At 38.7% G+C, this 23322-nt stretch overlaps 1 protein-coding gene across 13 annotated transcripts in view; it reads left to right on the forward strand.

The window, feature by feature from the left end:
• The window catches only part of Asator (tau-tubulin kinase asator), a 595476-nt gene that overhangs the window by 396845 nt on the left and 175309 nt on the right, over positions 1 to 23322 (forward strand). For 11 of the 13 annotated variants that reach the window (XR_011712966.1, XM_071663284.1, XM_071663303.1 and 8 more), the window contains 4 exons: positions 8997 to 9127; positions 9346 to 9469; positions 20721 to 20890; positions 21315 to 21332. Coding sequence is in view for 12 of the 13 variants with exons in the window: in XM_071663284.1 (XP_071519385.1) it covers positions 8997 to 9127; positions 9346 to 9469; positions 20721 to 20890; positions 21315 to 21332 (443 nt within the window). In the remaining variant the exon portion in view is untranslated. The remainder of the gene's footprint in view (positions 1 to 8996; positions 9128 to 9345; positions 9470 to 20720; positions 20891 to 21314; positions 21333 to 23322) is intronic. The other 2 variants (XM_071663233.1, XM_071663242.1) reach the window with 2 other exon arrangements.

Here is a 23322-nt window from a genome sequence, read left to right on the forward strand (position 1 = left end):
AGAGAGGAGCCCTTTCCAAATGGGTTGAGATGATCAGCAGAGTGCCATAGGAGTTGGTTCTGGGACCATTACTCTTCTAGATCTATATCAGTGACTTGTCTGAAGGTCTGGAATCCTACCTGTGTTTGTATGCAAATGATGCAAAGGTCATGAGGAAGTGAAAAGCAAGGAGGATTGCATCAGCTAACAAGGGGACCTAAACAGACTCCAAAGGGGATCTGAAATGTGATTGATGAAATTCAGTCCGAGCAAGTGCAAAGTGATGAAGATGGAACAAAGCAAAAGATGGCCTCAGTATGATCACTACCTAGCAGGAAATAACCTTCAGGATTCTGTGTGTGAGAGGGACTTGGAGCCCTGTAGTTAGAGAATAGTTAAGAAATAGACTTTTTTTTGTCAAATATCAGAATAGCTTTCAAGTACATGGATAATGAGACATTTTGCAACTTACTCAAATCTTACATAAGGCTAGAACTAGAATATGCTTCTCAGGTTTGCTCAGTGTATGTAAAGAAACATAACTCGTAAAGAAGGTCTAGTGAAGGGCAACAAAGATGGTACCAGTATTAACAGAGCTAAGTTACTGGAAAAGAATGGAGGTTTGAATATACCCACCTAGGAAGGGAGAAGAGTGAAGGGTGACCCGATCACAACCCTTAAATTCTGAAAGATTAGTGACAGGTGACAGATCTTCATGAGCTACAAAAATAGAGCAAACAGAGATCATAATATGAAGTAAGATGTTTGTTGATAAGGATGTAAAGAAGTACTTTTATTGTATAAGAGTAGTGGATGAATAGAGCAGATTGACTAGGGACATAGTTAAGGCAGATTTCATATATGAATTTTAGAGGTTGTTTGATAATAGAGAATGTTCAGGAGATGGGGGCCCACGAGTGTAAAACTCCCTCCTTGTACAATACAGATTTGTGACTGCATATAGATAATTACTGAATAACAAGTTAAAAGTGTTGTCACAGTGGAAGATACTAGGGCTCCAATTCTTGTGAGATGGGATGGGAAGGAGGTTTTAGAAAATGTTGATACATCTATAGAACACAGTAACAAAATGCTCAATGGTCTTCACCCTTACAAAGTTCACTGTCCTGATAAGATTTCACCTCATGTGCTTGATATATGTGCTAGTACATAAGACTGATCTCTTGAAATACTGTTCAAGATGTTGCTGGAGAAAGGCAAAGAGCCAAGGGAGTGGAAAAGGGCAACTGTCATACCTGTCTATGAGAAAGGAGATAGGAAAGAGGCTCTGAACTACAGACCAATCTCCTTGACAGGTGTGGTCTGTAAGGTACTGGAAAAGTTAATCAGAGAGCAAATAGAGGACTTTCTACAGGGGAGAAATTACCTTAAGTGAGAGGCAACACAGTTTTAGGGAGAGGAGATCACGTATAATGAACCTCTTAGATTTCTATGAGAAAGTGAGCTTCATCGTAGACAAAAGGGAAGGCTGGGTAGATTATTGATATCTTGACTGTTAGAAATTATTTGATACAGTACCCCATGGGAGGCTGATTAAGAAGATGAAATTCCAGGCAGGAATAAGGAGGAAATTCCTCTAGTAGATAGAGGTTTATCTCAGTGAAAGAGAACAAGGAAGCATGGACAGATTGGTGGAGATCACATTTGGAGTTCCCCAGGGTTCTATTTTGGGACTGTTACTCCTCTTGATCTATGTGAATGGATGTCTCATACTGGCAGAAGAAGTGAGAAGCATTGTTCCTCAGATACTGGTTAGGGAGGTGAGGAGCCTTGTTCCTCAGGTACTGTTAAGGGAGTTGAAAATACTGGCATGGGGGTGAGGATCATCATTCCTAATAAACTATTGGTGAGGCAAGAAGCCTTGTTGTTCATATACTAGTGGCAAGGCAAGGAGCCTTGTTCCTCAGGTACTAGTAGGGGAAGCAAGGAGCAATGTTCCTCAGATACTGGTGAAGGAGGCAAGGAAACTTAGCCTTGTTTTCTCGGTACTGGTGTGGGAGGCAATTTACTAGATCATCCACTGTAGCATCAGAAGCATTGCATGGCCTGTATTCCATCAACTAACTATTCAGTGATAACTCTATTGTATAATGTAAATTATTCAAGATCATTTACAAGGCACTGGTCTACTAAATACAGAGGTTGTGAGATCGTGTATGTCTTATGATGGTCCTTGGGATTCAGTCTAATATCAGTGGTATGGGCATTCTAGACCTGACCTTCAGTTGATTAGATACAGGGTGACTTCTGGAGGCATATTTTATAAAGGAATTGCATACCATGTGACAAAATTTGATGTGTAATAAATTGATATTTTTTCTTGTCCATTAATCAATAATCCATGACAAGAAGTTTTGTTGAAAGAAGTCTCCTTATCTTAAAAGGTTCTTTTAATATAGGAGTACTTGCTAGATGCTCAAGCTTAGTGGTGACCGGTTCAAGTGAACAAGAGTATAGAAATCTATAAGTGGCAAATGGTACATCCTTACTCTATAAATGCTAGCACAGAACTGATGCAGTGGGCAATGTGGTATGTGCAGCATTAGCACTTAACAACCAGCTGGGCAAGCTTTGTATTTGTGAGCTCATATTGTTGCTTGAGATAAATTGAGATCATTATGTCAAATCACATTGTCGAAACCCTGCTGCAGTGGCCGTAGACAGTAACAAAGCATTTGTCACTGTCCCTCAGCATGTACTCACACAAAGAAATACTGGACTCTACCCTCCATAACAATGACAAAAAGGGGTTGGCCAATAACATAGCCAGCCACAATACTTGGGTTACTCATAGTGACATCACCTCCAAAATACTTAAACTGTATCCTTAAGAAGCAGTTCATTCTCCAACTTCAACATCTTTGTATGCGACCTCCCATTACTTCAGGCAAATCTCAACTTGAAATCCTTTCATATGCAGATGATCTCAATCACATCACAGCACCATAACACAAAAGCTGCAAGATCAAAGACATGCAGTTCTTCATTACACAATTATATTAATAGGCATGTTTAGGAAGATGTGTGGTATTTTTTAAGTGTTTTTGTCACAATTAATGTAACTGATAAGAGTTTTGTCTGTAATATATGTTGTAAGAGTGACACAGCTTCAGAAATTATAACTAAATGTGAGGGCACAGACTTCATACAGGTTAACCTGACATCTTCATACATATGACCAGTTCTTTTTTCCTTGCATATTTGTTTGCTGTTTTCTACGTTAGTGAGGTAGTACCAGAAATAGACAAAGAAAGGCCTCATTCACTCACATTCCTTTTGTTACAGTTGTGTGTAATGCATGGAAACAGGCCTCACTGACCTTTCCATGGTTTCCCTCAGCTGCTTCATATGCCTTGGTTCTGTCCAGTGATAGCACATTGCTTCCTGTATTTACATCACTCATATTCAGTCTATCACATGCACACAGTCACTCTCCTACAAGTTCAGACCCCAAACACTCAAAATATTTTTCATTCCATATTTCCATCTTCAGCTTGGTCTCCTCCTCCTTTTCCACTCCACTTATGACACATATGTTCCCCTTATCAACTCCTCATTTATTCCCTCCAGATGTACAAACAATTACATCCCATGCTCTTCAACTCTTTCACTCGCACTCTTCTTTTTACCACACCCCTCTCTTACCCTTTTATTACTTACTCCATCAAACCACCTTAACACATATTGTCCTCAACATTTAATTTCCAACACACCCACCCTACTCTGCACATCCTCATTTATAGCCTTTCTTTTGCATCCACAAAACATCATTAGGATTACTATACTGTCAGACATACCCATTTTAACCCTTCCCAGATAATTACCTGTTTACACACAAACCTTAATGCTATTAGAACCTTCACTCCTAACCTTCCCTATGACTCACTTCTGCTTCTTGGTTCCATTCACTGCCATGTCCAGTCCCAGGTAACTAATATGCTTCACTTCCTTAAAAAAAATTTCATTCAGACTCACACCACACATAGCCTGTCCATCTTCTCTGCTGATCCTCTCAACTTCATCCAAATACACACTCTCCCAACTTAAGATACAAACTTCTGCAGTTTCTTACTCAAATTTGCCCACAGTGCTGTTGCTACAGTTGCAAACAGCAACCAACTCACTTTCCAGATTACCTTACTGCCCATAAACTGCATACTTGCTCCTCTCTCCAAGACTTGAATTTACCTCCCACACCACCCCAGCAATAAACAAATTAAACAGCCATTGTGATATCACACACCCTGCCACAGACCAGCCTTCACTTGGAACCACTTGCTCTCAGCTCCACCTATTAACAAATATGCCTCACATTCTTGATAAAAACTTCTTGCTATTTCTCATAGCTTTCCTCATATACTGTATATCTGTAAGACCTTCCTCAAGGCACCTCTATTAACTTTATCACATGCTTTCTCTAGATCCATAAATGCCACAATCATATCCTTTTGTATTTCTGTGTATTTCTCACACACATTCTTTAAAGAGCACTTGATCCATGCATCCTCTCCCTTTCCTGAAATCACATTGTTCCTTTTCATGCTGATACTCTGTGCATGCCTTCACTTTCTCATTCACCACTCTCCCACACAACTTAACAGGGACATTCAGCAAACTTATACATCTGTTCAGACACTCACCTTTGTCCCTCGTGCCTTCATACAATGGCATTATACATGCATTCCATCAATCCTCAGGCACCTCGCCATGATCCATATACAGGTACACCACCGATTTTCCAGCACCCTTGGTTCCAAAGCCTTGGCAGGTTAACCATTTTGTTGGACTAACCGTGGTCATGTAATAATAATTCATCAACACACCTCTAACCCACTAATTATGCATCTCCCATGTGTCTAAAGTATACCATGGACTGCTAGAAATTTGAATTAAACAAATATTATTCATGGAAATTCCATGACGCTTCTTGAACCTTTGAAGCCATCCTTCACTATAGTCACGCTCATGTTGTAATTTAAGTTCTTTATGGAACAACTTAGCCTGGTCCATTATCATGCTGCCAGACTAGTCCACTCCATCATCATGACGCTGTCAAAACCGTTCCATCATCACTTGATCATGTTCAGTACTCTTACCATCTTTCATAGTTTTTCTAATCATCATTTGCTTCTTGGAATTGCTGTCTACATAGAATTTCAATATTTTCACCCTTTGCTTTTTTATATCATATACAGTTGATGAACCAATACTGTAGATGTCACGCAGCTTATGCACCGAAACACCATGGACCTTTTTTTCAACAGTTCTACTTTATCTTGGATCGATATGGACTGGTGTTTACGTTTGACACCACGACTAACACTCATATGTCTTTAGAAGTCATAGCTAGGGTTAGATTTGATTATGATAAGCTAAGAATCTCGCAGAATTGCTGTATCACCACCAACAAGAGCAGTGTAAAGAATGTAAATAAGCGTGCCCTATACACAATGCCATCTGTGGCTGCCCAGTAAACTATTTTGGTGGCTGTGGTAATTTAAAGTTCCCTCACATAATTTTGTCCGGACTTAAGGAGGTCCTGAACCAATAGTTGCCGGAAATTCGTTGTTGTACCTGTATTTTTTCATTGACCATAGCTTCAAATACAAATAATACATTATGGTTTATAAAATGTATAAAAAAGTGGACAATAAGATTTGAAATCAAAATAGCCATAGTCTACAAAATAATGAAATGCGGTACAGAAGATTGAAGTAATCCTAACATAAACTAACCTGACACCATTATTTACATAACAGTAAAATATCTTGAATCAGTTTACATGGCATTACATGAGTAATACCTTTACCAAAAAGGTCTTCCAGTTTCATGATATTATACTGTCTTCTAATTGTTTCTATTATGGGAGACACCTCTACACATGTCTTTTCGTTTGAGTAAGGCCATAAAAACATAAATGCTCCTCATTGGGGAGACAGCCACACACTCTCCTATTCCATCACCCTGTCTTCATTGAAAATCCTTACTGAATGACCAACAGTACAGTCACCTTCTTCATTAAGAAATTCACCTCCAATCCAGTTACCTTACCACATTTCATCTCGTTCAAGATTTTACCTCGTCTACTCTTTTCACTAAACCACTTTTCATGACGCTCTTACTTCAGATGTATCCCGAACCTAAACATCCTACATCTGCCATCCTATCATGAAACATATTCAACAGTCCTTTGAATTACAAACTCCATCTCCTCACCTCATCACTCACTATTAATACTTTCCCATTTGCCCCTTTCACCAATGTTCCTATTTGTTCTTTAGTTTTTTCACTTTATTAATGTCCTTCCTAAACATGTAATTGTTCTCCCATAAGTTTACTGATACTCATTCATCCCAAATCTCATTTGCTTCCATTTTTAATCCCTGCACATTCCTCTGTGCATCTCTCAGTTGTTTTCACTTCTTCCCAATGAGTGCTGCTCATGCACCTCTCTTTTGTCTTTCACTAGAAACTTTACTTCTTCATTCCACCATTTGCTACCCTTTTTTTATCTGCCCACCCCCTACCTTCCACTTCTTCCACCTTCTTTTACATATGTCAGCACTGTTTCCTTTAATATCTCCCATTCTTTGCCCACTTCTGCAGTTTTGTTTAACTTCATCTGCTTTTTTGCATTCAGTTTCTCATGGAATTTCTGTACAGACATCTCTTTTCCAAGCTCACTTACTTTTACCTCCCTCATCTCACCCATACTATTTCCTCTTTTCCAAAAACCTGTACAAGTCCTTACCCTCACCTCCACCAGGTAATGATCAGACATTTTACTAGCTGCCTATCTCAAGCACATTCACATCCAAGTGTTTCCCTAATGCCCACCTATCAATTTGTGTGTAATCTAATAATGACTGCTGACTATCTTGACTATCTTTCCTACTCACCTTTGTACTTGAGGATAGTCCCTCTTTTTAAACCAGGTATTCCTAATTTCCAATCCTTTTTCAGCACACAGCTCCATAAGGATTTCACTATTTTCATTTACCCTACTGCTCTCCAATTATATCCTCATCTACCACATTACTCACCTTTTCATTTAAATCAACCATCACTATTCCTGTTCTCTTGCATCAAAACTACTGACTTACTTGCTTAGCTGCTCCCAAAACACTTGCCTTTCTTGATCTTTCTTCTTATGGCCAGGTGCATAAGCACTAATAATGACCCCTCTCATGCAATCCACTTTCATTTTCACCCACATCTGTCTAGAGCTACTTCCATACACTCACACATTCCCAAGACTGCTTTAGCAGTAGTGCTACCCCTTTCTTAGCTTTTGCCCTCACACCAGGTCCTGATTTTACTCCGAAGACATATTCAAATGATTCTTCCTCTTTAACCTTGAGCTCTGTTTCACTCAGAGCAAGAACACTCAGGTTCCTTTCATCAAACATAATACCTGTCTCCCCTTTCTTCTCATTGTGATTACACTGAAATATGTTCAGACACCCCAGCTTGAGCCTTCAAGAAGAATGAGCTCTTCCAGCTTGGATCCATCTGTTCCATCTTTTAGAAACCGAAATACAACTTAATGTATGGAAAAGTTTAGGGTGTAGTGTTTAGGAACAGTGCATGGAATGCCACTATAAGCATATGTGGATATACATATGTGCTGCAGCTGCAGTGAAAAATAAAAAATTACTTGGGCATGTATACCTCACCCACAGGGAGTAGGTTAATGATTTCTTCACAGTACTGCACTCTTCCTTGTTAAGTACATTTTTTGGCGCTCATTATTCTGTGAGTGCAAGCTGTGTCATGCCTAGGACACTATAAAGCACCCTGCACTATGTTGTAATACAGTGAACATGAATGCTGCACCACATGCAGCATATGGCACCATGCCTTGCATTCTCTTACATATCCAGCACCGTGTGATATTCATCATATACCACACTAAGGATATTATGCTTTACATAACACCCAAGCACGTTTTTCAGCACCCAGTACCTTCTACCATGCTGAGCACATACTTTTACACTCTTTAGTATCTAGCACTCATTGGCAGTTAGAACAGACTGTCACACCTTAGGATATTGCTGTGCCCAACACCTTATACCATATGAATCACAATTCATGCTTGTGGCAGTCAGTATGGACTACCACACATGGGACATAAACACACCAAATACATTCCATACCATACTATACCACACCATGCACTGTGTTGCGGCCTAAGCACACTTTTCCACTTCCTGTATACAGAATGCTATACCAAACTGAAGATTTTTTTATGAACCCATCATAATACCACACCCAGTACACTATCCCACTTGGTATTGTGTTGCATTTCCAGTACACTTATCCAGCAGTTTGTAAGATACTTAAACTGCAATATCACAATGAGGATCCTGCACTTTACGTAGTATATTATGTTACATATCGCACACTGTATCATAGGTAGCACAGTGTACCACACCTAACCTGGTTTACTACACTGGTCATTTTGCACAGTGAATCCAGGCCTTTGTACAAAAGAAAAATACCATACTAGAACTAGCAAACTCTCTCTTTGTACCCTCTACCACATTCATCTTACCATAGCCATTATAGTATATTTGTTCAAATTTATTGAACCACATTCTAGTATACACAGCACTGTGCACTGCACCATATTACCACACCCAGTAAACCTTTTTAAATCTAGCATGCAGTACCACAGTAAATACTCATCTCGACACCCAGCACACTTATCCAGAATTAGTGCAGTGTAGCAGACTACCAAATCCAACAAATTATATTACACTCTTAATCCTTCTTTGGATTATACCTGCTCTACATTATATTCACTGCAAATTGAAATAATGAAGTAATCCTATGTATTGCTTAATATTACATTCATTTTTGGCAGCATATTAACCCAATTTCTTTTCTTTCCATTTTTAAATCTGCATTGCATCTATTTATAGTTCTCAAGTAGTAGAGCACTTTCCTTTTAACAGTATGTACATTCTGGTGATGTCATTCTTCCTTGATCACAGGTAGATGAGTTCACTTGTGAAAAGGAGGGTGAAGGTGGTGGTGAGAAAGAAAAGGAAGGACGACTTGAGGGATCAACTGACTGGGATGGAGATGCGGTCATGGCATCCAGACAGGGGCATACCACTCCTAGGTACTGTGTTTTAGCAAGATAGGCAGTGTTACAATAGGGAACTTGTTTCTTTCTTCCTTTTGTACACTGATTTGACTTTTTTTCACTCCATGCACATAAGTAAGAATTTCAGTTGTTCTGATTTCCCATACCATTTTTGTGAACATCAGATATGTCCCTCCTGTATCAGATATGTACACAGTGTATTTGCCAGGAAGCTAAATAATAAGGCATTACAGGGGAGCTGGTGGTGATGACAACAAGAATAGAAAGCCCCTGGCAGTTCTAAGGTTATCCTCTGTGGACACTGCAGTGGATGATGTAGACATGAATGTTGAGCCTGCTAGCAAAAGAGAAGACCAGGTAAGGAACTTGTGAGCCTATGTAGGATGGTATGACCAAGATCCTGCAACATTAGATTGTCCATTTGGAAGTTTATAGGTTTTAATGTGTGTATTATCATCAGACATTAGATAAAGGCATGTATGTGAAGGTTCAAAACAACAGAAGTGTCATGTTATATGTAAGATAAATGTAGATTTTGAAGAATGAAAAACTTTCTCTAAGGCAGTCCAGTGACCTTTAGAGAATGAATTGAATCCTTAGGGGTTAGGACCCTTTTTTTAGTGAAAACAGCCTGCTTGCTAGATCTCAGGTATACCCTTGACCAATCATTGATCTTGCCTTTGCATTGGCTTCATCATCCCACTTTTTGCCACTATCAGTACTGACTGTCCAACTCACTATTCTTGGATCAGGAGTATCAACCTGATGGTCGTCGCTGTCAATTAAGAGAGGATTTTTGAATGAATAGAGGGTAAGAAAAAACAGCCTAGAGAAATGTTCTTAGGAAAATACCGTGGGGAGGAGAGTTTTTCATTTTTCAAAATTTACATTTTTCTCAAGGTCAAAAAGTCCCAAAAGCTTAAGAGCATACCATCATGAAGGAAATAGGTTAGAGAAAAACTTTCAGATAGGAGGATAAACAAAGGCATAAAAGAGTGACTGTAAGCATTGCTCTGTGGCATACCAAGATCCATATGTCTCAAAGGTAGCATCCCAGTGCCCCATAAGGTAGGTTGTCTATGTTTATAGGTTCAGATTTCTGAATAGGCTGGCAAAGTTTTAACATAGGTGGCAGCTCAAGGTGGATGGCAAATTTTTATAACTATGTATTGTGTCTTATTTAGTTATTTGTTAAAGATAATGGTCTGTAAGCTGGTAAACTAACAGGATTAGAACTCAACACTTGATCTGCTCAGTTATAGTAAGGTAGTTTTGGTATGGATGGGATAGCTTTGAAAAATTGGCCCAGGAGCATCCAAGAGAGTTAATCGTGGCCCTTCGTGATTAAACTAAAGTATCACCTTATGAATGTGTTCAAGGAATACTAAAGACCCTTTTTTAGCCTCCTTCAAAAAAAGGTATCTCAGGAAGGCTGAGCTATCCTTCTAAAACCATTTGCTTTAGCAAACAGGCAAGTTTTGGCCAAAATGTTTCATTCATAATCCATGAAAAGATGTTCCTTGCTTAGAGGAGTTTTAAGCTCCCTGGACAAACCTCTAGATATTCCTCTTGATAGTCTTTTTGGTGATCTTTACAAAGTCTTTAAGATTCGTATTTTCAAAAAAAAAAATGTAGCCATATGTTGAAATTTACTTAAACTCATTTCATTCCAATAATTTTGGTTTGGATTTATCTTGCCCAAGACATGTCATCATTAAAAATGAAGTTCTTTTGGGTGAATGTTATATGTATCTCACTAATTGTTTTCCCTGGGCCCAGGGCAGCAAGGAAGAGAATTCTCATTTAAGACATTGAAGAACTGAATTGCTAGAAAACTGATCTCTGATTGAAGCTCTAGGACTAGAAGTTTTGACAACACCCACTTGGGCTGTGGTGGAGAAGCAGTCAGTCTCCTCAAAAAGGAAGATTGGAGAACTTATCCCAAGAGACTTATACCAAAACCCTTTAAAAGCACACTTGTAGAAGGTACTAGTATTACTAACTTTGATTTTGATAGAAAAAGGCTGGAGAAGAACTCCAAACAAACAACTTTTGAAAACTGAAGAAGCATGATTTTCAAGAAAAGAATTAAAGTTTCTGGACTGAATGTTATTGTCTTTTAGTAGAGGGATGGATATTATGGAGAGTGTCATCTTGAACTCTCTTCAGATCTCTGACTCTAAAAGCATTTGAGAAAATCCATGTGTAAATTCTAGAACCCAGAGCTTCGATATTGGGTCTTGAAACAAGGTTGAGTGGTCTTGAAAAACTTGAGACATCAACTTAGGGTGAGTTGCATCACTGAATAAGTTTCTGGCTCCAAGGTTTTGTCTTACAGAATCACTATACCCCAAAACCTGTTAGTTTAGGAAGAACTTGATCCCAGAAAATTTGTTGGGGAAAAAGATGAACTTAGTTCCAGTAAAACCAGTCCACATTCAGCATTTGTTGCCGCTGCATCTGTGTTGAACAGTGGAGAGACGTAAGCCATAATAAAGCATTTTCTTTGGTGACAAAGAGATGCCTCAGAGCAACCAATCCTAATGAAAGAATCTAAATGGATGCATCTTTCCCCAAAGACATTTCTGTCATGGATATTGATTACAACTTGATACCTGCCTAGATATTTGAAAAATTTTGAAGATGGGAAGCCTGGAGAAAGAGGTTCTTGTACAATGCAGGGTAAGAAAATTTTATATTATCTCTGAGGAAGGTATCCGAATGAACATTTGTTTATCAGACATTTGATATCCCTAGTGTCGTTCATCAGAAAATATAAATCTAGCTCCCCATACTCAGGATGTTTTTGGAAATGCTTTACATGAATGGCTTATTAAGAAATGGAAACCATCTAAATCATTCAAGACATCCTTCCAGACCACGAGAGAGGTTGGTGGGGCTGTTCAAGAAATAAGCCTTTGACAGTTTCTTGTATCTGTCCACAAGGAAATTGAAAAGTACCTGGAGCAATGTGTTTTAAATGTCTCTGTGTACTGATGGAAGAATTTTGTTTGCCCAAATGTCACTGTCTTGGCATGCAGCTTTGCCATGTTAAACTTTCTCAACAGTGTTCTTGTTAATTTTGAGACACCATTGATTGGAAATAAAGTATTAAGGCAGCTATTGTGTAATCCAAGGATTTTTCCCAAAAGACAGAAATAACCTGTTTTAGAACCCTTATTAATTTTGAAACAAATAAAAGCCCTGACTGGAAATAAAGGGAGCTGTTCATATTGATAATCATTGAAAAGTTTTAGTAACTAGATCTTCAGCTTCATAAAGAATTAGCTTTAGAAGCAGGGAGGTTGAACTCTTCTCAATGCATGTTGGGTTATGTGCATGCTGAATGTCATCACTTTGAAGTACCAAGATTAGGCTTCTGTCTTGAAAGCCAAAAACATTCCTTTTCAGGAGTGCATCAGGGTGTCCCAGTAAGCAACCTTAACTCCAGTCTCCTTACCTATTTATGTAACCTTAAGGACAGCCAGATACTCTGCAAGGTGGTCATCTTGAATATGTGCTTTAACAGGGACAGTTCTAAATACAATTACAAGAATAGATCCAAACACAGTCTTTCTCTGAATTCCTCTTCATGAGAGGAAAATGTGTTGATAGATACCACTAGCCCTATAGCAGATTGTTAAATATTCACTGAATGTTTAATTTTGCTTTTTTCTATACTTGATCACCTTTGATGAGGTTGTATGATGGGGAGTACTGTCTCCTTAAAGAACTTCTTACTCAAAAGAGTGTGCATTTCTCTGCTACTAGAAGTTTTACAGCCTTGGATTCAGGAGCCCTCGCAAGTTTCCTAGGTAACACCAGGTCTCATAATAGAAATTGGTCGTGGAGAAATTAAGGAATAGAGTGAATTGGAACTATGTGGTATACTGGGATCTACTTGCTGTCAATGGGCTGAATTAGGGCATGTGAAATTTTTGGGGTAAACCATGGAAAGGTCTGTGGGTCCTGGATGTGGACAGGGAACTGTGGTTTCGGAACATTACACATGACATCTAGAGACGAAGTGTGAATGAATGTGGCCTTTTTTTTTTTTTTTTTTTTTTTTTGTCTGATTTCCTAGCGCTACCTTGATGACACTGGAGGTGGAGATGCTGTTTCCTGTAGGGCGGGTTGGTGCCAGGAATAGATGAAGTCAAGCGAGTATGAATATGTACATGTGCATATATGTGTATGTCTGTGTATGCGTATGTATATGTATGTATATGTTTATATGTTGATATGTATATGTATGTGTATGGGTGTGTATGTATATATGTGTGCATATGAGTGGATGAGTCTTTCTTCGTCTGTTTCCTGGCACTATCTCGCTGACACAGGAAACAGCAATGAAAAACAGGAGGGGAGGATTTCCAGTGCGGGGCTAGAAATCCTCCCCTCCCATTTTTAATTTTCCAAAGGAAGGAACAGAGAAGGTGGCCATGTGAGAATATTCCCTCCATGGCTCAATCCTCTTTTCTTAACACTACCTCACTGATGCGGGTTATGGTGAATATGTCAATCGACTGAACCATGGCATGTGAAGTGTCTGGGATAAACCATGGAAAGGTCTGTGGGGCCTGGATGTGGATAGGGAGCTGTGGTTTTGGTGCATTACACATGATAGCTAGAGACTAAGTGTAAATGAATGTGGCCTTTTTTGTCTTTTCCTGATGGTACCTCACTGAAGGGGGATGCCATTTCCTGTGTGGCGGGGCAGCAGCAGGAATGGACAAAGGCAAGCAAGTATGAATATGTACATGTGTATATTTGTATATGTCTGTGTATGTATATGTTGATGTGTATATGTATGTGTATGTGCGTGTATAGGTTTTTATGTATATATTTGTGTATATGAGTGAATGGGTCATTTTACATTAACTGGTCGTAAACATTGAACATAGAAAAGAAAGTGTCAGTGAATAACAGAACATTATATCCTTAGCTAGCCACCCTGGTGCCAAACTGAAAAAAGCAGTAAATTCAGGGAGTTTGAATTTTGTCTATAGATGAGTGGCTATAAAAGTTTGCTTGAATATTAGAATTAAATGGTTCATGCATTAATGAATTAGCAGTATTTATGTGTATTTTAATAATATGTTGTCAAATGGTGGAAATTGAAGGTTTATATCAAAATTGAAAAGAGAGCAATCCAGTAATTGATATTGCTAAATCCATGGCATGATATTGTTGGTAGGGTGAAGTGTGCTGGAAAGATGCTGAAGGAATGATTTGTTAGTGAGAGAGAGAGAGAGAGAGAGAGAGAGAGAGAGAGAGAGAGAGAGAGAGAGAGAGAGAGAGAGAGGAAGGTCTTAGAGGGGGAGAAGGGTGATTGTAGGGAGGTTGATGTTGGGGAAAGTGGAGGATGTTGGGAAGGAATAGTGCCTATGAAAAGATTTTGGCTTGATGGCAGGGTGAGTATATATATTACTCACAAAGAATAGGACTAAAGATAGAGGAAAGAGTTTGTTGCAAAGGGAAGAAGGGAGAAAGATGTTTAGGTGGGTGGAGATTTGGGGAGGGAGGAGAGTGTTGAGGAAGCAGCAGATTGTATTACTGTGTAACTATAGAGATCGTTGGCAGTCATGGGGATTACATTCCTGGGAGAACCTGTGTTTTGCATAACCATGGTTGGTGATTTAGTAGCTTCATATGAAATATGGGATTTGGGGAAGTGACCCTTGAGAAAATTACTAAAGTCCTATTATGAACACTTAAAGATTAAGAATTAGCACATTACACCTCAGAGAGAACATGTTTATCTTACGAAGGTGTAAAGGAACGGTGTACAATACAATGCAGAAATGTGATAAAGAAACATTATTGTATAGAATGATAATATGTAACACTTGATGCTTTATGCTTAGCTTCTATGCTCCAACAAAGTAGCCAGCAAGCTAAGCCTCAGAAAAGGCAGCCTAATTTTTCTTTATGGTTCACATTCATGACTTGTTAACACCTATTTCCTCCAATCAGACACTGAACTTTCACCTCATGAGGTGATCAATTAAGTCCACTTTTTGCTGTCATTACTATGTCGATCCTTAAAGGCCATGTTTAAGGAAAAAAAGTTGCGGTAAAAATTTTGTACTGCATTAAGATCACTTCTGCAGCTCATCTTTAGACAAAAGTCACTGTAAGATAGAATGACGTTGGCAGAGTATGGGTGATGATGTTTGGGTGACTAGCCGTACATATCTTCATGCTGCCACTGAGCTGGACCGCTCCAGGCTTGACTAGAAATAGCCTGTGGCTGCCTTAATACTCTCCCAGTGGTCAGGAAAAATATTCCACTTACTCTGAAGTCTATGCCATTGTAGGGAAAATGGTGTATGTTATCTTAGGCATTATTCTCCAAACTGCAGTTATTAACAGCTCAATAAGCTAGGGACCTCCTTATTGTTTATAATCACACTAGATGTAAAAGTTGTTTGACCTGCATGCTCATTATTCTTTATCTAATGCTTATCATGATATAGTGTACTTTTTTTATTTTACATTAAGGAATGTCTTACCTAATTTATAAACTAATGATATGGGCAAAGATCACAATGTAAATGCATAATTATTGCTCATGATTATGTTGGATATGTAAATGTGATGTGCATGCTTGTGATTTATTTTTGTCACCTCATTAAAGTACAGCATGCTTTGTATTTTACTTTGATATTTATACAGTTCCTATCATAAATGTCGTACTGTAAACTAATGGTATGGAAAATGATCACAATATAAATTTTGTAACTATGGATAATATTTATTCTGCACATAATTGTTGTTCAACTTGCATCCTTATCATTCATTATTTTACTCTTCTGAAGATACATGGTACATTTTACTTCGTATATATTTATATAAAATCCCCTTCAGAAGTATGTAACTCATTTACTATATATTTTTGTTTGATACATTGGAGGCTCTGGTCATGGACAAAACCCCACCTCGAGGCCAAGACTGGGCCTTAATTGAAATAAAGAGAGGTTAATGAAAGGAAAAAATAAAAATTAAGAGGAAGTATGTACAAAATTTGAAGAAAGTGAAAAACTTTTCTTTTATAATGTGCCAGGTCAGTTATTGGGAAAAACAAGAGAGGGAAGAGAGTTGTACATCTTTGATGTGTAGGGTTCAAAGCAGCTCACCCTTGAGTTGCCATTGGCTACATAGTAATCATGCAACAAAGCGAGTTGCCATGCATTGTGTATTCTAGCTAGTGGTGGTGGCACACAAGGAGCCACATCTTAGGAGAAGACACCAAAGTAATACCTATAGAAGAGGGAAAGTGAACCAACATTGTGTGGCACAATTCAAGCAGGTCAAGTTTTGATGTAAGCCTGGGAGAGTTTATAAGTTGGACTGCCTTTGACTCACAACTGTCTAGTAAGGATGCAAAGTTAGAATCACCCCAGATGTTGGAGCAGTATTCCATACCAAGACAAATCAATCCTTTGTATAAAAGAAGCTGATAGGAAGAAAATAAATTTTGACATCTAAACAGGACTCCCAGTTTTTTCGGGGCAGACATAACTTTTCGATAATGTTGGGTTTCCAAGAAAGAATGGATGTAACTGTAATACCAATTACTTACTCTGAGTCAAGGGGTTGAATTACAGAACTATTAAAGGAGAGAGGAAAGTTGGGAACATTTTCAGTCGCAAGATGGATAGAAAATGGGTCGTGGAGGCATTAAACTCTACTGAGTTTATTGAGGAAGTTGTGTTGAGATGAGATGTAGGTCAAGTGAGAGAAGAAGGAGCAGAATTGAAGGATGTGAAGGAATCCAATGTTGATTCATCAGCATACAAGTACATTTGATAAAGAGGAGAAAAAGTGTTGAAGATAGGTTAGAATCTTGGAAAACACCGCTGTTGAAGGAGAGAGAGGGAGAGTTGATCCATTAACTACCATGGAGACAGATTGTCCAGAGAAGAAGCTAGATGTAAGGGAGCAGAGTGAGGGAGGGAAGCTAAAAGAGGGGAGTTTAAAGATGAGACCCTGCATATGTTGTTTGACTTGCATCTTGCCATTCAGTGTCTTATATTCATGAAAGTATATAGCACTGTACTCTTTTCGATTTCCGTTAATGTACAAAGCTCTCTTCAGAAACATCTTATCTAATTCATGACCCACTAGTGTTGTTATACTAACAGAAAAGGTGGAGATATTGGGGAAAAGTGAGATTTTATGTATTGCCTAGCTACCTATGCTATCAGCACATGAGGCCTAGGGAAGCCATGTGCTAGATGGCTTATTGCTGGGGCCTTGCAATCCATGCCTGAAATGATTGATATAAACATGAAAACAAAGAATAACACACATCGTTGATACACAGTGTTATGTTCTGAAATAAGGAATTGTATAGTTTTCTAAATTTAGATTTAAAACATTCTGAATTAAAGAACAATCAAAAGAAATTAATATCTAGAAAGACCAAAAACAATTCTGGTTTTATGTTAAAATTCTGGATTTTCAGTAATGAATTGTGTTGGAGAAAAGATTAGCGAGTATTTTGATCTCTGGTTTTTTGGGTCTTGGTCTTCTGAGAGTTGATTTGTATATACTTGCTTACGTGATGATTAGGCATAATTTTTTAGTTTGACCTTTACACATTAAATATGCCATCAAGCAATAGCATAAAAAGGATTACATATAGAATTACTTCTTTCAGTTGAACATGTATCATAATTTACACACCATGAATTGTTTATCTCCTAATATTCTCTACCCAGTGTAACTGGATCATGCTCTTATGTATTCTTATCAGTGTTCGGAAATTCTGCAATCTTTCCATGGCATGTCTTGCTATTGCAAATTTAGTGTTTGGGATGCATCATTAAAAAAAGATTGAGAACTTGTTTTGCATGATATTCAAATGTATTATTCCTGGAGATCTGGGTGTTTATATTTGAGGAAAGATTGACAAAGAGGATATATATGTCAGAGGTAGAGGGAACGAGGAGAAGTGGGCGACCAAATTGGAGATAGAAGGATGGAGTGATAAAGATTTTGAGTGATCGGGGCCTGAACATACAGGAGGGTGAAAGGCATGCAAGGAATAGAGTCAATTGGAACAATGTGGTATACATGAGTTGACGTCCTGTCATTGGATTGAACCAGGGCATGTGAAGTATCTGGGGTAAACCATGGAAAGTTTTGTGGGGCCTGGATGTGGAAAGGGAGCTGTAGTTTCGGTGCATTACACATGACAGCTAGAGACTGAGTGTGAATGAGTGTGGCCTTTGTTGTCTTTTTCTAGCACTACCTTGCACGCACGCTTGTGGGGGTAGGGGGTGTAATTTTGTGTGTGGTGGGGTGGTGATGGCAATGGATGAAGGCAGCATGTATGGATATGTTTTTTTTTTTTTTTTTTTTTTTTTTTTTATACTTTGTCGCTGTCTCCCGCGTTTGCGAGGTAGCGCAAGGAAACAGACGAAAGAAATGGCCCAACCCCCCCCCCCCCCATACACATGTACATACACACGTCCACACACGCAAATATACATACCTACACAGCTTTCCATGGTTTACCCCAGACGCTTCACATGCCTTGATTCAATCCACTGACAGCACGTCAACCCCTGTATACCACATCGCTCCAATTCACTCTATTCCTTGCCCTCCTTTCACCCTCCTGCATGTTCAGGCCCCGATCACACAAAATCTTTTTCACTCCATCTTTCCACCTCCAATTTGGTCTCCCTCTTCTCCTCGTTCCCTCCACCTCCGACACATATATCCTCTTGGTCAATCTTTCCTCACTCATTCTCTCCATGTGCCCAAACCATTTCAAAACACCCTCTTCTGCTCTCTCAACCACGCTCTTTTTATTTCCACACATCTCTCTTACCCTTACGTTACTTACTCGATCAAACCACCTCACACCACACATTTTCCTCAAACATCTCATTTCCAGCACATCCATCCTCCTGCGCACATCTCTATCCATAGCCCACGCCTCGCAACCATACAACATTGTTGGTACCACTATTCCTTCAAACATACCCATTTTTGCTTTCCGAGATAATGTTCTCGACTTCCACACATTTTTCAAGGCTCCCAAAATTTTCGCCCCCTCCCCCACCCTATGATCCACTTCCGCTTCCATGGTTCCATCCGCTGACAGATCCACTCCCAGATATCTAAAACACTTCACTTCCTCCAGTTTTTCTCCATTCAAACTCACCTCCCAATTGACTTGACCCTCACCCCTACTGTACCTAATAACCTTGCTCTTATTCACATTTACTCTTAACTTTCTTCTTCCACACACTTTACCAAACTCAGTCACCAGCTTCTGCAGTTTCTCACATGAATCAGCCACCAGCGCTGTATCATCAGCGAACAACAACTGACTCACTTCCCAAGCTCTCTCATCCCCAACAGACTTCATACTTGCCCCTCTTTCCAGGACTCTTGCATTTACCTCCCTAACAACCCCATCCATAAACAAATTAAACAACCATGGAGACATCACACACCCCTGCCGCAAACCTACATTCACTGAGAACCAATCACTTTCCTCTCTTCCTACACGTACACATGCCTTACATCCTCGATAAAAACTTTTCACTGCTTCTAACAACTTGCCTCCCACACCATATATTCTTAATACCTTCCACAGAGCATCTCTATCAACTCTATCATATGCCTTCTCCAGATCCATAAATGCTACATACAAATCCATTTGCGGTTTCAGAAGTGGTAGAGGATGTGTGGATCAGGTGTTTGCTTTGAAGAATGTATGTGAGAAATACTTAGAAAAGCAAATGGATTTGTATGTAGCATTTATGGATCTGGAGAAGGCATATGATAGAGTATGGATATGTACATGTGTATATATGTATATATCTTTTTTTTTTTTTTCTTTTTTTTGCCATGTCGCTGTCTCCCGCGTTTGCGAGGTAGCGCAAGGAAACAGACGAAAGAAATGGCCCAACCCACCCCCATACACATGCCTTGATTCAATCCACTGACAGCACGTCAACCCCGGTATACCACATCGCTCCAATTCACTATATTCTTTGCCCTTCTTTCACCCTCCTGCATGTTCAGGCCCCGATCACACAAAATCTTTTTCACTCCATCTTTCCACCTCCAATTTGGTCTCCCTCTTCTCCTCGTTCCCTCCACCTCCGACACATATATGTATATATCTGTGTATGTATATGTATGTATACATTGAAATGTATAGGTATTTATATGTGTGTGTGTGGGCATTTATGTATATACATGTGTATGTGGGTGGGTTGGGCCATTCTTTTGTCTGTTTCCTTGTGCTACCTTGCTAATGCGGGAGACAGCAACTTAGTATAATGAGTAAATGAATAGATATGGTTAACAGGCCGTTTGGTGTACTTCTTATGCCTTCTCTATATTTCTTAAAAAATCTGAACTTAAGTAGCTCTTTATACACAAGAAGTTCCATCTTTTAGAAGTGGGAGTTTGGAAACAAAGAACTGAACTTATGTAGCTCTTTATACATAAGAAGTTCCACCTTTTAGAAGTGGGAGATGGGAAACAGGATGTAACCTATTTATTAATCTTTTATTTTTCTATTTGTTAAGATGCTTTTATGTGGACCCAGTCATAGACACTGACATATTGTATTCAGTATTCCGTTCAGGATGCCAGCTATGTGAGTTTCCAAGATGGTGGCCGGTTAGCCAGGATAGAGCCTACAACTGGAGGAGTATCCCCAGGAGGCTCTACACCACCCACTGAGGGCGAGTTTCACCCCCATGCTCGTGATCACACTCCGCATCGCCGAACCCACCACAAAAGGTCAGCATGTAACTCCTTATACAGTTGAAACATAAAAACAGAAATTATTTCCTTTAAGAAAAGAAGATTTATATCATAACAGGATTTGTGTGACTGATTACAGTACTTGTATTCTGATACAGTGGCAAGACTATCTGGCTTTTGATGTTTCTGTGCTGTATATTCTGCTTTCCAAATTTAAAACAGGGAAACTCATGCATAATTTTGTCCATACACCTCACCCACATTATATACCCATGTCCGTCACAGTTGAAAATGTAAACACTACTTGAAACATTTGCCAAAGAATTCTATATTTTGTTGTTTAAGGCATCACTTGAATGAAGCAGTTGCTACTGCTTGCACAATTATTATGGGATAGTTAGGCATGAAAAAATAATTTGTTGTTATTGATTGTGTGTCTGTTTGGTTTATCCGGCACCAGGAGTCTGGGATTTGCCAGGTGAGATTGTTAGTATGCCCTGCCCCCTGCCGGCTTAGCCGAGTCTATCTTATCTAACCTATACTTTTGTCTTTATCTTGGCATTTTCATTATTTTGAAAAGTTAGTTTTAGAGCCATTTGCCTTTTACTTGTACAGAGAAAGTTCATTACACCTTTGAAAACTGTAATATATGTGTGTAACTTTTTTAGAGTAATGAATATTTCAAAATTGGCACAGTGTATTCTATTAGCTTTGCATAAGTGTTGTTGGTTAAGTGTTTGTGAGATGTGACCCACAACTTGTAGAAAAGTTTATGTTAGCACTAGAAGGACTAAAAGTGAAATGCTTACCTTAGAGGTAGGTCAAAGAGCCAAAATAGTCATTTTATTTTACTCATATTCATGCTTTTGCACTATTACTATCAGTTTGTCACTTTTATGTAACTCTTCTCTGAAAATCATATTTTTCCTGTTCTACTGAATAATATATTTAATAATGCAGAGATTATTGTTATATAGGGGTGCACTCAAGCAACAATTTCCAACCATTTTGAATCATGTACAAATTTCTCTTGACCATCATACATCTGAAAATCTCAGTTTAAACTTTAAGATACTTTGAATCCTAAATGTATCTTATGTATAATTTACATACAGTCCCAATGTTTGGTTTTCCAATACAGTACAGTTTTTCAAATGTATTTCCTATATAAGAAATAGCTAAAATGCTAGAGATACAACAAAAGAAAAGATTTTGAAAGTTTAAAAGACCATGTTCAGCAGTAGTGGATGATCACCCTGGCGAGTGGTTGTTCACGAGCTATACACTGGTGATGCAACCCTCATTTTTATATTTCATATTACATATAGAATTATCAAACCCTAAAGCACTGAGTGGAAAGCACCCAAGTATGTCTTGTGCTTCATGCAAGAAGAAAAGACTTGGTTTAAAGGTAAAATTAGATATTTCTCTCCAGGGTTGATTTGTCCCACGAGCCATGAAATGTCCTGAACACTGGGGACTAGAAACCTTTTATACCTCTATCTTACTGTTGAGGTAAATGCCGCTCATCCTTTATTAACCACCTGGTAGGTAGAGAATGGTGTGTCTTGATCCAGGTCTGCCCTCTGACCAATCAACAACTAAGCAATGGCATCATTGTTCCCATGCCATTGTTAGTGATGTACATCATTCCTGGACCATGATGAAGGATGTTACTCCATCTGTGGCTTGCTGGCTTTATCCATCTTAACATAGATAAGTGTTTTCTTGGCTGACTTAACTCAGACAATGGATATTATGTAATTTTTTTTCTATTTTTTTTTTTACATTATAGAGGTTAGGTAGTGTCCATAAACTTTAATGATAATTAATGCACTTTTGGTTTGCCTACGTGATTCATGTACACAGGGTTTACTGTGTGGTCATTTACTGCATGCTTTAGCTTTTCAGCTAATAATCATCACCTGTCAGTCTCTCTCGTGGTTATGCTGATCATGTTTAGTATTCCTCCTCCTCTCTTCCACACTCAATGTATTTTCTCTGGTTATATTTCTTTCCTATGGAGGTTTTCACTGCTTGGTTCCCATACAGGGGTAATAAACTAAGTATTAGAATGGTGTTATCCCAGAATGGCAGTCCTGATCCTCACCCAGAAGTTGTGCCATGTAGGTCAGATGTCAGTCATTTTTTAGATCTAGCTCTAAGATCCATTAAAAATTGTACTTGATGGGTAAAATAATGATTTACATAAGAAAGTGCAGAATTTTCTTGAAAATTATTCTATCCTATATGGGACATAGATTCACTCGTCAATCAGTAAACAGCTGGAATCAATAATCATTATAAAGGAAATTGATTTGAACAGTATGTAGTATGTTATTTTTTATTATTTTGCTTTGTCGCTGTCTCCCGCGTTACGAGGTAGCGCAAGGAAACAGATGAAAGAATGGCCCAACCTGCCCACATACACATGTATATACATACACGTCCACACACGCAAATGTACA

This window comes from Panulirus ornatus, chromosome 1 (genome assembly GCF_036320965.1).
Source record: "Panulirus ornatus isolate Po-2019 chromosome 1, ASM3632096v1, whole genome shotgun sequence".
NCBI lineage: Eukaryota > Metazoa > Arthropoda > Malacostraca > Decapoda > Palinuridae > Panulirus > Panulirus ornatus.